Source organism: Neofelis nebulosa, chromosome 12, assembly GCF_028018385.1.
Source record: "Neofelis nebulosa isolate mNeoNeb1 chromosome 12, mNeoNeb1.pri, whole genome shotgun sequence".
In the NCBI taxonomy this organism is placed as follows: Eukaryota; Metazoa; Chordata; class Mammalia; order Carnivora; family Felidae; genus Neofelis; species Neofelis nebulosa.
In genome coordinates, this window is record NC_080793.1 from 55493930 (window position 1) to 55509676 (window position 15747).

The window sequence follows — 15747 nt, forward strand, 5'->3', positions numbered from 1 at the left end:
TTTGGTTCCTTACCCAACTTATTACTCCATATATGTTTACTTGGCACTCCATGGTTCTTGGGTGGTTACTGAGGTAAAAGCCAAGGGCCCAATTCTTTTTGGCCGAGAAGACACAGTTTGCATAATTTTAGACAGCACAACCATCCAATGTTGATTTGCCCAGAGCAGTTTTCTCTCTTTCTTTCATTAAATGGCATAGAGTCTATTTACTACTTGTACATACAAAGACCGACTCCTTTATCCAATTTATCCAAGGATATGAAATATACAAATAGTGTATCATTTTTAAAAGGAAGAAATGGGTATCTTCTTACCCCCATAGTCCTCACCATAAGGTCACTGTAATACAACTTCAACTGGATTTGTTTTCAGAAGATATATATTGAGTTTCAGAGTTGCTTGATCACCCAGACCAAGCACATATTCTGTGCACAAGTCCGCTGCACCATTTCTTAGGTTGTGATCCAGCTGTGTGGGGCACGGGAAATTCACTGTCTCCTGAAGCAAATGTTGTCTCGAGGAAACTCTGTTCAAAAGTTCTGTCTAATGTAGGGTCAATGTCTGACCTCCCAGGGCAACAGTATAATATAGTGAAATGGCCATGGGAACCAGAACTAATTCACATCCGAGGTCTAGGTGAGTAACTCAGGGCAAGTTAAACCTCAATTTTCTCATCTGTGAAATGGGACAATGGCAATTTCAAGAGTTCACTGAAAAAATTAAGTGAGATAGTGGATGTAGAATACCCAGAATGGCATCTTACTCATAGTAGGGCCTCATCATGGTTGTCTTCTGAAAGTTTCTCCCTTTATGCTAAGTCTTTCCACCTGAACTATACAGAACAAATCTACATTTCTTTCCAACTCAACTGTTGTATCTTCCCTCTCTCCCTTCAGCTGTTCCTCAGATGACATGATTTGGTGAGTTTCTTCATCAAAGAAATGTCACAGAGTTTGTTTCTCTTGAAGAGTGATGCCTAGAAGCAACACAGCGCTACAGAAGTAGTCTGATCAGGATAAAATGGGCTATCACCTTCCATTAATGCATCTCAAGGTCTAAATAACTTGTTTCTTTGCTTCTTCCCTTTTTGAGGCAGCCACATCATGCATTTGGTGAGAATAATGTGAACATACTATCCATGACATCAGACATTTTTTAGAATTTTGATCTAACTTGTATATACCTGTTTTGTGTATAATGAAATACCTCATTATATACGTAGAGTAGAAGTCATTAGGGTGAATCTTCCTTTGTGTTAAGGTACAAAGTATCTTTTTTGCTTTTTTTGTGCCTGCTTTTTTACTTTTTTTCTTTTATTTTTTTAATTTAATTTTATTTTTTAATTTACATCCAGGTTAGTTAGCGCAACGATGACTTCAGGAGTAGATTCCTTAATGCCCCTTACCTGTTTAGCCCATCCCCCCTCCCATGACCCCTCCAGTAACCCTCTGTTTATTCTCCGTATTTAAGAGTCTCTTATGTTTTGTCCCCCTCCTTGTTTTTATATTATTTTTGCTTCCCTTCCCTTAGGTTCATCTGTTTTGTATCTTAAAGTCCTCATATGAGTGAAGTCATATGATATTTGCCTTTCTCTGACTAATTTCGCTTAGCATAATACCCTTTAGTTCCATCTACATAGTTGCAAATGGCAAAATTTCCTTCTTTTTGATTGCCGAGTAGTACTCCGTTGTGTGTGTGTGTGTGTGTGTGTGTGTGTGTATATATATATATATATATATATATATGTGTGTGTGTGTGTGTATATACACACACACACACACACACACACATACACACACACCACATCTTCTTTATCCATTCAGCAGTCGATGGACATTTGGTGTGCCTGGTTTTTTAAAGTACTTTATATTCTTTTCCATTTTTAATGGTATGGCCTTTATATATTTTCTAAAGATGTGTTTTCAGCTTTTAGTTACGCTTACCTTCTGTTTGCCTGAAGAAAAGGTGATTCGGCAACGGAAAATGGAATGAAAACAAAGTCTATGCGTGTTTGAAGATCTATTGGCTGAAGTAGCTTAATTTGACCTTGAATATTTTGAGGTCTTTCAATTATGTTCGCACATCTCTTAATACATAGAGGCACAGATTATTGGATTAGACATAAGATAATTCTCACTCCACTATGGATTAAAACTATTAAGCACTTTACATATAATGAGCTTATATATGGAGATACCTATGAATATGTGTGTTTATTTTATCCATACTGGTGACCATTAGCATGGATTTATACAAGAGGGAGTTAGATATGTAAACAGCGCTATTACATTTTACCTGAAAAACTATGCAATTTGAGGCATTCTCTTTTTGAGCTGAGATGATCCAGATTATCTTGTTTGATTAAGCTTTTTTTTACATTGTTATCATAATCTTTGAATTTGTCTTAACAGACTTTTTTCCCAATAGGACTACCAAAAAGCTCTAAGAAATGTCTGTGCCTTGTAGTTTTGAACCTCACCTATAAATTGGCAATAGGAGACTTGTAAAACTCATATATGAGGTCTGCATAGTGTTAATGTTTGAGATTTATTTTCCCCCAAAGGTTCATAAACAGTATTGACAAATATATTGCACGCTGCAATTTTGACATGGTCATAATGTAAGATGGGAGGTTTGAAAGATTGAAGTAAACATCTAAATTGAATTTGTTAGATATTCTGCAGCTAGAGTCCTGTTAGTCACTAACATCAGTTTGTTTTTATTGAACGTTTTCCAAAGAATAATCCGTGTCTGTTTTTAGAACCTCATAAGAAAGCTCTTGCAAAATAAACCCTGAATTCTTGTCCTTCCTGCCATTAGTGAGACCCAGTTCTCTATGTAAGGAGTCACATCTATTTTCAGTCATTAAAATATACTTTGTATTTCTAAAGAATGCAATCTCTCAATCTCTAAATGACTTTCTAGAGCCCATTTAACTTGGGACTCAATTTTGCGAAGTGATCTGCTTGTTGACATTGTCTTTTACTGTCAAGGATTTTATCGATTTCAGTTAAGTCTTTTTGTTTTTCGTACACGCTTCCCATGTTGGGTTCAAACTAATGGATATATGTTTTTGTAATTTATTTTATTTGCTAAGAAATAATTAGCATCAGCGATAGCCAGACTCTACAAGGATTAATAAGACAAAGTTATTTTCCTTATGGAGCTTACCTTTCAGTCAATAAGATTATCACAGATACGGGTAATTATGATATGAAGTAATAAATGCTATAATTTTACTGTGTAACAAAGTGCAGTGAAAGTACAGTTGAGGGGAAAATAGCTTTCATGATGTATCATATAACATTCTCTCCCAATCAATCTTGCAAAACACAGAAATGGAAGATGTGTGTGGGAAGAGAGAAATATGTGAAAATAATTAAGTCTCTTGGAAAAGGTTTCGATAACAAGTATTCTCATTCTTTCAAATTATGACTTTCCATCAGATCATGAGGACATATCTTTTTAGTTTGAATTATTCCTCCTTTGAATTCTTAGTTGATGATTTCCCCAAGAGTTAATTTTTGTTAATACTAAACGTCTCTAATTTTAAGTTTAGAGATGCCTATTCTCTTTTTGTAGGGGGCCAAATCACAATGTATTCATGCAAGTATGTGATGATGACAAGCCACGCTTTTAAAAAATACATAGTTGGGTGTGATTTGGAACACTTGGGTGATTTGTGTATCCCAAAACTTTATTGATCATCTACCATGTGCTGGTATTATATCAAATGGAGAGCAGAAAGAGGAGAAGGACTTGGCTATGATAAAGCCCATCATCTAATTATAAAATCTCTTGGGCATAAAAGGTCATTGTGAGATGTTTTCTGTTGAAATATCAAATCCAAAATATGCACCTCCGCATGTACCAATAAGACACGTTGTGTATAGAGGTATCACCAGAGTGAAAGAAGTTATACGTATCAGGTTCTTTTTTTTAATCCAAGCATTTGTGTGTGTGTGCGCGCGTGTGTGACAAAATTGTTCCTTCAAGTTAACATCCCATAGAGGTTTTTGTTCCTTTGGTATTCAAATGTGAAAAAATGAGGGTTGAGAGCTGCAATAATCGTATCCATCTCGCCTCATGGTTTCAAAAGTAAAGGCTATTGAATTAAGTTTAGGGGAGCCTGGGTGGCTCAGTTAGTTGTGCGTCTGACTTCGGCTCAGGTCATGATCTCGCAGTTTGTGAGCTCGAGTCCCACGTTGGGCTCTGTGCTGACAGCTCGGAGCCTGGAGCCTGCTTTGGATTCTGTGTCTCCCTCTCTCCCTGCCCCTCCCTTGCTCGCATTCTGTCTCTTTCTCTCTCAAAAATAAAGAAACATTAAAAAAATATTCAATTTAATTGAAAACCTCAAAACAAAGTCTCCAGGTCAGACCCTGACAAAACAGGGTATGCAACCCTCAGTTTGATGTTTTCTTGGTTATTTATGCAGCTGTGAATTAGCTGCCATTCATTCTGAGATGAGTGTTGAAACAAACGGTTGTCTGATTAGGTATACCCCCCAAATGTACAGTGCGTGGTGTTGTTTTGTGATAAGTAGATCTCAGGTTTTATCTTCCTCCATATGATACTCGTTTGATGAAAGATTATGTCAGTAGTAATTCGAGAGCTCTTCTTCAAGCTTCTTTAACTAGCCCGAAATCCAACATAGATGAAATGAGAGTTGGTTGGAGGGGGACGAGGACCTCATCTGCTGGCTACCCCCAGCGCCCCTCCTGCCCACCCCTTCCAGCTCTTCAGACTCAGAGCCACTTGGATGTGGTAATCTTCCTTACTGATGGCGGGGACATTGAGCACCCAGGCCTCTGGTGCCAGCATTTCAAATGACATATTACGTCCTGGCTTCCTTAAAAAATAGATTTTTTCTTATTGTAAGGAAAAAGAAATACCTTTCATTGCAACTTTCAATGATGTTCAGTCGGTAAGCAGGTAAAAAACTGAAAATTGAATTGCTTGTGAACTGAAAGTAAAGCAGGATCAGAGCAAAGTTGGCAAACCCTGTGGGTCACCACTGTGGATTTGCAGCTTTCTTTCTCTTTCTCTTTTTCTTTCTTTCTTTTTTTTTTTCATCGAAGTAGATCAGCTATTTTAGGAATATACTCCGAGTTCAAGAATCGTGTGTTAAGCCCGACTTGAGCTAGTTCTGCCTCACAATTAGTCTTCCCGTTGGGTTGCACCTGGCTGGCTCAGTCGTTGGTGCGTGCGAGTCTTGATCTCGGGGTTGTGGGTTCGAGCCCCATGTTGGGTGTAGAGATTATGTAAAAAAATAGAATAAAATCTTAAAAGAAATTAGTGTAACCTTCCATGAAAGAAATAGACCATGCAGGGTATATACCTATAATATTTACAATTTGGCACACTTATCTCATATTAAACTGTAATATGGAAAAAAGTTATAGTAGTAATTTGATGCCTGTGGAATTTATATTTCTAATATTGCTGTAGATTTTAACGTTGTGTTTTCTCTTTTTCTCTTCCCTCCCTCCTGCTCCTCTCCTGTCAACAGTCCTGGTACCTGGGCTAGCTTGGTTCCTTTCCAAGTATCAAATAGGACACCCATCCTACCGGCAAATGTCCAAAATTACGGTTTGAACATAATCGGAGAACCTTTCCTTCAAGCAGAAACAAGCAACTGAGGGAAAATGAAATACACCAGTAGTTTAAAAAATTAAAAAAAAAAAAAAGGAAAAGAGGAAGACTGGACAAAACTTAAACACAACAAACAAAAAGGGAGAAAGGAAAGAAACTGAAGAAAGAAGATAATAGACCAGCAATTACGGCACTTACAATCACTAATTCCCTTAAGGTTGAAACTGTAATGACATAAAAAAAAAAAAGGGTCGATGATATTTCACTGATGGTAGATCACAGCCCCTGCAACGTAGCCTTTGTTACATGAAGTCCGCTGGGAAATAGATGTTCTGTCTCTATGACAATATATTTTAACTGACTTTCTAGATGCCTTAATATGTGCATGATAAGCTAGTTTTATTGGTTTAGTATTCTTGTTGTTTACGCATGGAATCACTGTTCCTGGTTGTCTCACCGACAAAGGCTAGGAGGCGACATCAGAGGTGCTGGGTGACAGAGCCATGAGCCAGCCATTTTATAAGCACTCTGATTTCTAAAAGTTAAAAAAAAATATATATAAAATCTCTGTAGCCTTTAGTTATCAGTACAGATTTATTAAATTTTGGCCCTTAACCCAGCCTTTTCCAGTGTGTAACCCAGTTTGAAACCTGAAAAAAAAAAAGAAAAAAAAAAGAAAAAAGAAAGAAAAGAAAAAAAAAGAAAAAAAGAAAAAAGGAAAAAAAAAAACAGTTTGAACACAAAGGCTCTATGGAAGAAATGCCTCGATGTAGGTGAAGTGTTATCTCTGCATGCAACAGTAAAAATTAATATAATATTTTCCCCACAAAACACTTAACAGAGGCAAGTGCAATTTATAAATTTATATCTAAAGGGGAATCATGATTATAAGTCCTTCAGCCCTTGGACTCTAAATTGAGGGGATTAAAAAGAATTTAAAATAATTTTGAACGAATTTATTTTCCCCTCAGTTGTTGAGGGCATTAAAAAGGCATTAAATCAAGACAAATCATGTGCTTGAGAAAAAAAAAAATTAATGAAAACACAGCACTTATGTTGGTTTAGCTGCAGCCTCCTTGGAGGTAGAATTTATTTATTTAAAATTACTGGTTGCATCAAGAACCCATAGGGTGTACGTACAAAAGGTTCTATAAAATCTTCATTATAGAGACAAAGAGGCAGGCAAATCCATGCCACAAGGGTAAAGCTTACAGTTTACAAACTGGGAACGCCAGGGTGTAGGATATAAAAATGCACTCTTGAGAAAACAAATATAATCAGGGTGCTGAAAACTTGCATGGTGCTTTCAGACATTAGCCTTGTTCAACAAATTTCTTGTATTGACAGATCTGTAGTGTGCATGGGCAGACACATTTTGCCTCTATGTCTCTGAAAATTTTAATTAAAAATACTCTTTCCAGTAATCCTAATTTGCACGAAGATATAATGTCCACATTACGTGCCTTGCCTTGAAATCTAAAAACAAAAAAAAACAAAAAACACAAAAAAAAACAAAAAAGTGACATCACTACACTTGTTTTGCTGCATTTATTATCATTTTAAATCTTTACCATTTTTATGACAAAATATTTTGTACTCCAGACGAAGAAAAATGTGTGACATCATGGATTTTTTAGACAGTTATACCTTTATCTCACATTTATAAAGCATATCATGGCTGTGTATAGTTGCCGCTTAAAAATTGTAATCGACCAGCAATATTTTCAGTATTTTGGTGTTTTTTCTATTAACCTTTCATGTTTTTCATCTTCCAATTAATATTGGGGGGGGAGGGGTTTCAAATTTATACGAATTATGCAATACCAAGTTTTGCCTATGTACGTAGTGCTTTTAGCTGTATTGGTTATTCTAGGTAAGTACGCAGATTGAAAAAAAAAAAATAATGTATGCTTTTTTTTTTGTTTGTTTGTTTGTTTTAATTGACCAAAGTGGGTACTGCTATTTTTGCAGTGTGATGAGGTCCTTTGTGTACTGAGAGATGGACAGGGGATTTTTTTTAATATACATATATATATATTCTGGGGTGGGTGGGAGGATTTTTAACACTTTACAGTGTAGCTGTGAAGCAGTACACCCCGAGACGGGCCTGGGCTGCAAAGCAACTGTTCTGTCTACTGTGACAAACTTCAACTTACACAGATTCCCCCTTCTCTAACTTCCCACCTGGGGTGCAAGCTGAACTCATTTCTGGTTTTCCTAACAACAGAAATAGTGAGAACAAGCGAACACAACAAATTCCTCCTGGAGGCAGACTTGGCTTAAAACAAACTGTCTTACCTTGTTCTTCTTCTTCTTCTTCTTCTTCTTCTTTTTTTTTTTTTTTTTTTTTGGTGGTGGTGGTGGTCTTGCGTGGAAGTTCTGGATCCACAGCGGAGAGTGAGCCTGCCTCCTATGTGGCAAAACTATCTGCCGAAACATCCACGTAGTGGAGGTTTCACACTTTGGGAGTTGAACACACGAGTGTATTTTCTCCTACACAACACATCGTCCCGGCCGGAGGGAGTGTTCCTGTATTCTTTCTCCACTGCTCCTCTTCCCCATTTATTCGTCTCATTCATGATTTACCTGTGACTCACTACTTCGAAAGGATGGCAGTGCACTTGGATCTTTTTTTTTTTTTTTTTTTTTTAATACATCCAGAAGATTGAACGGAGGGTAGCTGTATTAAATGTATTTGGACTTATAGATTAAAATCAAAGTTCAATTTTTAAGGAACAAAAAAAAAAACCCATAATAAATCTTGTTAAGTTGTCATTTTTACCTGCCCTTTTAAACAGAGAACCGGAGCAGAAGGGAAATGCAGAATTTTCAGAAATTAATGTTCCTGTGGATGAATTAAGCCCATTAGAGGCTGATGGGATTTTTTTAAGGGATGGGGCCTCAAATATATATTTGATTTCATTTCCCCTGAGGGCGAGTGGGTGAATGGAGGCTGGTTTTACTTTTGCTCTTACACCCCTCCCCCCAACCCCCAGTCCCATTGAGGGAATCCATTACTAAAAGGAAAATCTTTCAGAATTAGTGACACATGGTGGGCCGTCTTGAGGAGCCCCCTGACCCCCTTCCCCCAGGCCATGGCCTAATAAAATAAACTGTCCATTGTTCTCACAGCATATGATTTAATAATGAATACTTTAGAACAATGCTTATGGGCCTAGAATTGTATTTGATTAGCCCATTCAGTCTGATAGCCCAAATGCTGAATAGCACAGCAGGATCCTAGCCACGCAAGTTGGAAAGTTAAGTCCGATCATTTCTGCAGATACTTGCCCTGGTACAAAACGGCTTATCTCAGCCAGGCTCTTCAAGTATCTTTGACCTAGTAGGTGAACAAATCGACCTCACGGGACACGCAGTATTTCTGAAGGGCAGACTCGCTCTCTTTTTGGCCAGAGAATGAGCAGTTCTAGCTAAAGAAGTTACACACTGTGGGTATTCCTGCCTGCCTCTTGAGTACAAAGGCCTAGTTCAAGTGTTGCTTTTTTTTTTTTTTTTAATCCATTTTTTTTTTCTCCTTTCCTTTTGTGAAAAAACTATTAAAAATACTACTATCTGTATAAAATCTCAAATCCATTTTTCGGCCTCCTCCTCATTTACCAGGAAGTATATTCTGACGAAGGGCCCCGCGTTTGCAGGTCTTGCACACCCCCCCCCTTACCCAGAACTGCAGAGCTTCAGGACGGTGAAGGTCACCCAAGGGCATCAGTAGGGGCTGGCGTCTGCTGCCCCCCCCCCCTCCCCCGGGGTTTGTTCCGCGGGGCGCTGTTGGGCTTTTTTGTTGTGTGGCTTTGCTGCCCCACCACAGCGCCTCTGAAGTGTTTCCTCTGGAGTGACATGAACGTTGGAGGCTTGTCTAAGGGAAAAACAGTAAATAAAAGGCAGTGAAGGAGACTGTACATAAAGACATGGCAAAAATCTTAATTATAGCAATATAGTTATGGGGTGATGTTCGGGTGGGCAGCTCCATTAAAAAAAAAAATATGTGAATGAGTCTGTGAAGCTGCAAAGTAGCAAGAAGAACGAAAGATCTTCTTAACGAACCGCCTACCTTGTAGACAGTAATTTGTACACTGTATAGTTTTGTTAAGAATTTTTTTTTTAAATTAAAATTCCCATGTTTGTAAAGCTAACTTTTTAACAATTATAATGGAACTATATGTTGTTTCCATTTTTAAAGTAAACAAGAATATTCCTTGTGTAGAGACTGGACTTGAGTTAAAACTCTCCAGTCTCTTAAGTTATGTATTAAAAAAAAAAAATCTGTCCATGTTAGGAGTTATTTCGCAGATTCCTGGGCTTGAAAAGCACAGGATACTAATCCTTTAAAAAAAAAAAAAAGTGTAAATGGAGAAAAGTTATATTTTATGAAGGTTATTTTGTTGTATTTAGTATTGGAAAAGTTGGTTTTCGGAGCATTTCAGAATGTCGGAAGCACCACTGTCTTTTTCTTAGTCTATACGGCCTTTAGCAAAAGTTTTTGTGATTGTTACGCGATGGTATTTAAGGTTAAGTTTCACAGAGCATTCGGAATAGGCAGAAAACGAAAACAGTGCTGTGTCTCACATAAACGTGTCCTCAGGGAGCAGAATCTTGGATTTGTGACTGGTAGCTTCATAAGGACTCAACAAAAAGAGATTGCACAGAGACATCTTCAGCGGTGTGAAATCGGGACGTGTGCGTTACCTAGATTCAAAATCTACGTACTGTGTTGAAATGATGAAGGCTGCAGAAAGTGATCTCATATTCAGTGTACGGTATTCATTTTTAACGAAACAACTCTGCAATATTGCTGGCAGATAGGCCCCAAGCATGACATTCAATAGGGCTTACATGTTCCTGTCAAGGTCTTTTGTTAACATTAACCAGCTGCATGCTTCCTGGACTTTAAAAAATTGGGTTTCTATAGAAAGCAATTGTTTTTGTTTTTTCATGTGCAGGCTATTCAAGTTCAATAGTAAGAGCTCAAAATTGAATGTTTGACTCCATGCTGAAGGCGCTGGAAAGCTGCCTTCTTCATATTTTGCACTTTCTGGCAGTTCCCCTGTTTTTTCTGATTCCTTCGAAAATTGTGTGGGTGGGGTGGAGCCCTGCAGTTGGGGGGTAGCATGGACCACTGATCTTGCCCTTTGACCCTGCACAATGACCTTTGCATCAGCCAAACTCATTGCCATGACAACTCTTTGTACTGTGTCCGTGCCACAGATCTGTTGGTTACGTCGTTCGTAGTAAAGGGGACAAGTGGGAGACGGTCAATTTTTACATTTTTTTTTTTTTTTTTGTCGTTGCAATTGTTTCTTCAACGGTTGTAAGTAGTTGTGTTCTTTTTTTTTTTTTTTTAAATAATAAAAGGGTTCACTAGTTAATACTCTTTAGGAATATCTGTGTGTTGCAATTCAAATGTACGTTGAGATTGTGAAGTGCTTTAGTACCACAAGCCTACCTGCACGTTGGACTCAGCCTCTGAGGACTTCTGTCCCAGGACACAGCACCGCTAACGAAAGGTGGCCGACATTCACGAAAAGCAGCGTAAGCTAGCGGCACTAAAGCCCGTCTTGTATTACTGTATTTTTGACAGACTGGTTTCGAAAACTGCGCTACAGGGACTGATGTGGCAAATATATCTCTTTATGCAGAAGGAAGTCTTTTTTTTTTTTTTTTTTTAAAGAAGTATGGCTTATGATGCATTCTTCACGGAGGGCATTGAAGTTGCATGGACTGATAAAAGTTGATGCAAAACGAGAAAGAAACAAAAAAAAAAAAAAAAAAACCAGCAAAATGTTTACCAAAAAAACTCAAACAAATGAGCAGTGCCTGTTCAATTTCACAGTCTCTGTTGAGTTCAGTTGTAAATATGTTTCAAATGACATTTTCTTGGGAAAAAAAAAAAAAAAGAATCTCTACAGCATTGTAGAATGTGAGGGGTAGCTCCGTCCCAGGCATAGGCTTTCTCGAAGCTGCATTAGATTATGTCTTCATCAAGCTGTTAATTTGTGCTTATATCATATAGAACTCTTAGCATCCTGGGAAAAGGTGCCCCCACCTCAATGATATTTCTCTGAGAACAACTTTTGTAGGACTGTGTGTTTCTTTAGATACATTTAGTACAACTGTAGGTGACAAGTAGTCAGTTATTGCTTGCTAGCGACACACCAGGGTTGATCCATTTTAAAACTTTTGGCATGACGTCCTCGCGGGCCATGCGTACGGAACCTTGTGTTTTCATTAAGTTTTCTCAAAAAAAGGAGGCACATGCACAATCTCCGTGTTACGAACCGTTAGCGGTAGGATGTATTCTATGACAGTTACTTAATTTCTGGCGTTCAGACCTCTGGGATCAGCCCCAGACTGGGCCAGAATGTTAGCGAAGGTTTTATTGTGCCCGGTTGGAGGATGATGTTCTTTGGGTACTTTTTGTGGGTTGCAAATGAACTCAGTCGCCACAAGTTTTAAACTGGTGTAAATCAAGCTTGACTTAATGTGATTGTTACTGTTATACCCAGCCTATACTGCTAGCACCTGCTCATACTGCAGTCAATTACTGGAAGCGGATATATTTCCTATGCAAAAACTGTTTAAACAATAAAATGAGCTATGCTACAGACTCTAGCCTCATGTTTTCCTTTCCTCCTCAGCCTCTTCCCGCCGCTCTCCCGACGTTAAGTGTTGGGGGTCAGCGGTGTCTCGGGAGCGGACCTCGGTCCTCCGATTGGGGGATGTTGTAGCACCGGTTTAATTTTTTTAGCATCTGGGATAGCTCATATGTCAGCTCACTACTTCCGATTGGACACTGGGCGCGTGTATATATGTGTAAACCCTCTGCGCGCTTTCGGCCCGACGGAGCCTTCCAGAGTCTCTGAACAATGGCAGGATAAATGCAAGTGTAGTTCTAGAATGTCGGGCCCCTCTCACTGAGAAAGGCTTTTCAGCAACAAGGCAAGGGTAACGTGTGCCCGGATGACTGGACTGTGGTCCCTCCAAACGAAAACCACAGGGCCTCAAACACACACGCTCACCAGGAAAGGTAAGCCCTGGGGCCACCCTGCGGCTGTGGGTTTAGTGCTTACGGGAGCCCCGAGGAGAAGAGTCTCTTTCTCTGACACCCGAAAAGGAAGAGCACCTTAGGTTTCTAAGACACAGGGCTACTTCTGGGGGTTGGCAGGGTGGTGTCCCTTATTCGCAGGGAAGTATGACACCCATCTGGTCGTGTGGGGTCTCGAATCCAGACTGGTTGAATGCAAGATTTCAGAATGGAGTCAGCTGGAGTTCAGTGACAGCTAACTGAAAAGGAATGAGCCTGTATGGTTTTGTGATCCGAGTGATGTTGCACAAAAGAAGCAAAAACCATGCAAGCTTCATTGAAAGTAGATAAAAATGCCGGGAATTTGACCATTCCAATCAAAGACCTGCTGGGACAGATCCAACTGTCCGATTTGTGGCCCAGGCGCCTCTCACCTCCCCAAACTGCCCTCCTACAGCAGGTCTGTCTACACTGCTGCACGGAGAGATACATGGGGATCAATTGACTGCAATCTACTGAGAAGAAATATTCTGGAAGGCTCCCACAGGAGATGATCATTGGGTGTCTTAGAAGATTAAGACATTTCTGGGGAAAGAGTTCGAGGACACTGTGATCGACGTGACATTTTTACCTATAGAGAGACGTTCTTCTGTCTTTATTGACGTGTTTGACTTCATTGGCATCGATCACGATTTGGAGATAAAAGAGAGATGGCAGTTACTAAGACTCCACAGCAGCACTTTAAAGTCCAGGCTCTGGGGTTAAAATGCAGGATTACAAATGCTGGAAACGGCCGGGCTTGCACCACAGCAAAGTACAGAAACTTCCTTGGCCTCAGTTCCCTCATCTGTAAAAGTAGATACCGATGAGAGTACCTGTCTCATTAGGCTGTCAAGAGGATAAGATTATTTATGTTAAAGCTCGTGCAGTGCCTGGCATTATGACTTCTTATTACTATTATTATTATTAATTATTATTATTAGGCAGTTGACACATATGTCAGGAATGAATGGATTAATTAGGTTGTTTCTTTTAGAGTGAGCACACGAGGACACGCACTGTTATTATTGGCAATTGTTTCTTGTTTGTTTTGTTGTGATTTTAAAATAATGGAAATGCTGCCGGTTGGAGATCATGGCTTCCTTTCCCATTTAGTTTTAATCCTGTGGCAGCCGGCCTCTACTGGTAGATATTCCAGCAGCTTCCTTCCGAAAGACCACTCCTTGAGTGGAAACTGCACGCCTGTACATGATAGGTTCTTGGCGTCTAAAGTTCCCTCCAGGTGATGTCAATATTTCCCTTTCTCCGGGAGGAAAGGAAAGCATCGATTTCTTAATTGTATTAATTCTCTCAGGAGCTTTATTTTATAGGAGATGCGTGAATGTGCAGGGAATAGAGGTTTTCTCAAGTAGAGAAAAGTCACGAGAGCTGAAGATGTTGAGGGAAGAGGAAGCCCCAGGCGAGAGTGGGGTGTCTGAGCCCTGGGCCCTCCTCTGACAAGCTGACCGTTGCCGTCGGGGCCTCTCACGGGACACTTTATTCTTTGCTCTTAAGGTGGGGACTGGATAAGGATGTGAAATCTGAAATGGACAGGGAGAGACTGGATAAGCCTGAGATATGTAGCTTTCTAAACTTCGTACAAAGGAGCCCCACAAAGTTTTTATAGTCTGCACCCTCCCTTCATTCCTTGTCCTCCAGCTTGCCCCGGATTGTTCTTCCCGCTCAAGGTTGGCACCTCCAATGCTGCTCGCACTGTCTCTCGCTCCTAAAAGGTCCTGTCCTCCGCGTCAACCAAATACCTCCTCCGTGGCAGTCGGGACTGCTGGCTTTTGATGTGACCCGAGTGGTTCACATGGGGGCCTGAATGATAGATTGAGGGCAGAGAGGAGGTGGGGAACTTGTATTTGCCAAGAAGTTATTACACTATTATTTTTAAGACAGATGATTCCTCCAGGGGTAGATTATGTGAAGAAGCCTTTGTGATGTGCAGGTTTTCACTGCAGGGGTCAAAAACACAAATGGCTACAGCTGGGGGCGGGGGCGGGCAGGGAAGGCAGTCTAACTGGGTTAAGCCAGCTGAGTTAACCAAAAGGGTGGGTGGGGACTGAGGACCTGGGGAGGGACATTTGCATTCAACAACAACCGCAGGGGACCGTGCGAGTCCTACCGAAGCACCCTCACCACCTCCTGCACCCCCTTAGTGTGACCACTGAGGAAACGGCAGAGGAGCCTGCGCTGTCTATGGCCAAGGGCGGCATTGGATCCAGACCCCACCAGGTCTCCTGGCGACCCAGTGCCCTGCAGGGTAGAAGATACTTTTCTCAGAGAAGACTTAGAACGCTGAGGCAAATCCACGCGGTCCTGATGGCATGTTTCTCCCCGTTACTCTTTCTCACATTTTTACTGACAGTTCTAGAATCAACATTCTCTTTGTCGGTACCAAAAAAAAAAAAAAAAAAAAAAAAAAGTTAGTTTACACCATCCAGAGAAACCTACAAGAGGAGCGACAGCGTGGAGCTGTATCATGGTTAGAAATCCACATTCAAATACCTTTAAATAAAATTTCAGCCCAATATCCGTTTATACTGCAGTTCTCATTTGTAAAAACGCCGACACGTAAACAACCTAGTGTTTGCAACACTAAACCGAATTACCCAGAATACTTCAATATCCCCATCGCTTAACGATTGTATAGTTATTGCTTACGTCGACGGCACTGGCTGAATCAAGAAGCATTGATTTTTCTGTTCCAAAATGTGTTGATTCCGGTTCAAGAATATTCCGTACAAAACTAAATGTGAACTGGAATTTTAAGACAAAAATGTTAGCATGAGGTTATCAATTTACATTGTGAAAAAGTGCGAAGACTTTTCCCATTAACTTTTGGCTTTCCCATTAACCGTGGACTTTTATTTGTGAAATCCTGCCGAGGTGGTTTCATAATCTAGCAATCGGTTCCAAATTAGGGTTCAGATTAGATAATAGTAACACAGATAAAAGTATCCTGCCCTGCTTGTAAACATAAACACTCTTTTCCACTGCAGACAAGTTTTCAGAAAAACACACATATTAAAAAGTCAAGGGTTCAGGGGCACCTGGGTGATTCAGTTGGTTAA

The 15747-nt window shown here is 39.9% G+C and overlaps 1 protein-coding gene across 11 annotated transcripts in view; it reads left to right on the forward strand.

Annotated features, from left to right (window-relative positions):
• Nucleotides 1-12214, forward strand: part of NFIB (nuclear factor I B) — a 458972-nt gene extending 446758 nt beyond the window's left edge. For 7 of the 11 annotated variants that reach the window (XM_058695324.1, XM_058695325.1, XM_058695332.1 and 4 more), the window contains one exon: nucleotides 5510-12214. In XM_058695324.1, the coding sequence (XP_058551307.1) occupies nucleotides 5510-5639 (130 nt within the window). In that variant the 3' untranslated portion in view covers nucleotides 5640-12214. The remainder of the gene's footprint in view (nucleotides 1-5509) is intronic. The other 4 variants (XM_058695329.1, XM_058695331.1, XM_058695336.1 and 1 more) reach the window with 2 other exon arrangements.
• The last annotated feature ends 3533 nt before the right edge of the window (nucleotides 12215-15747 follow it).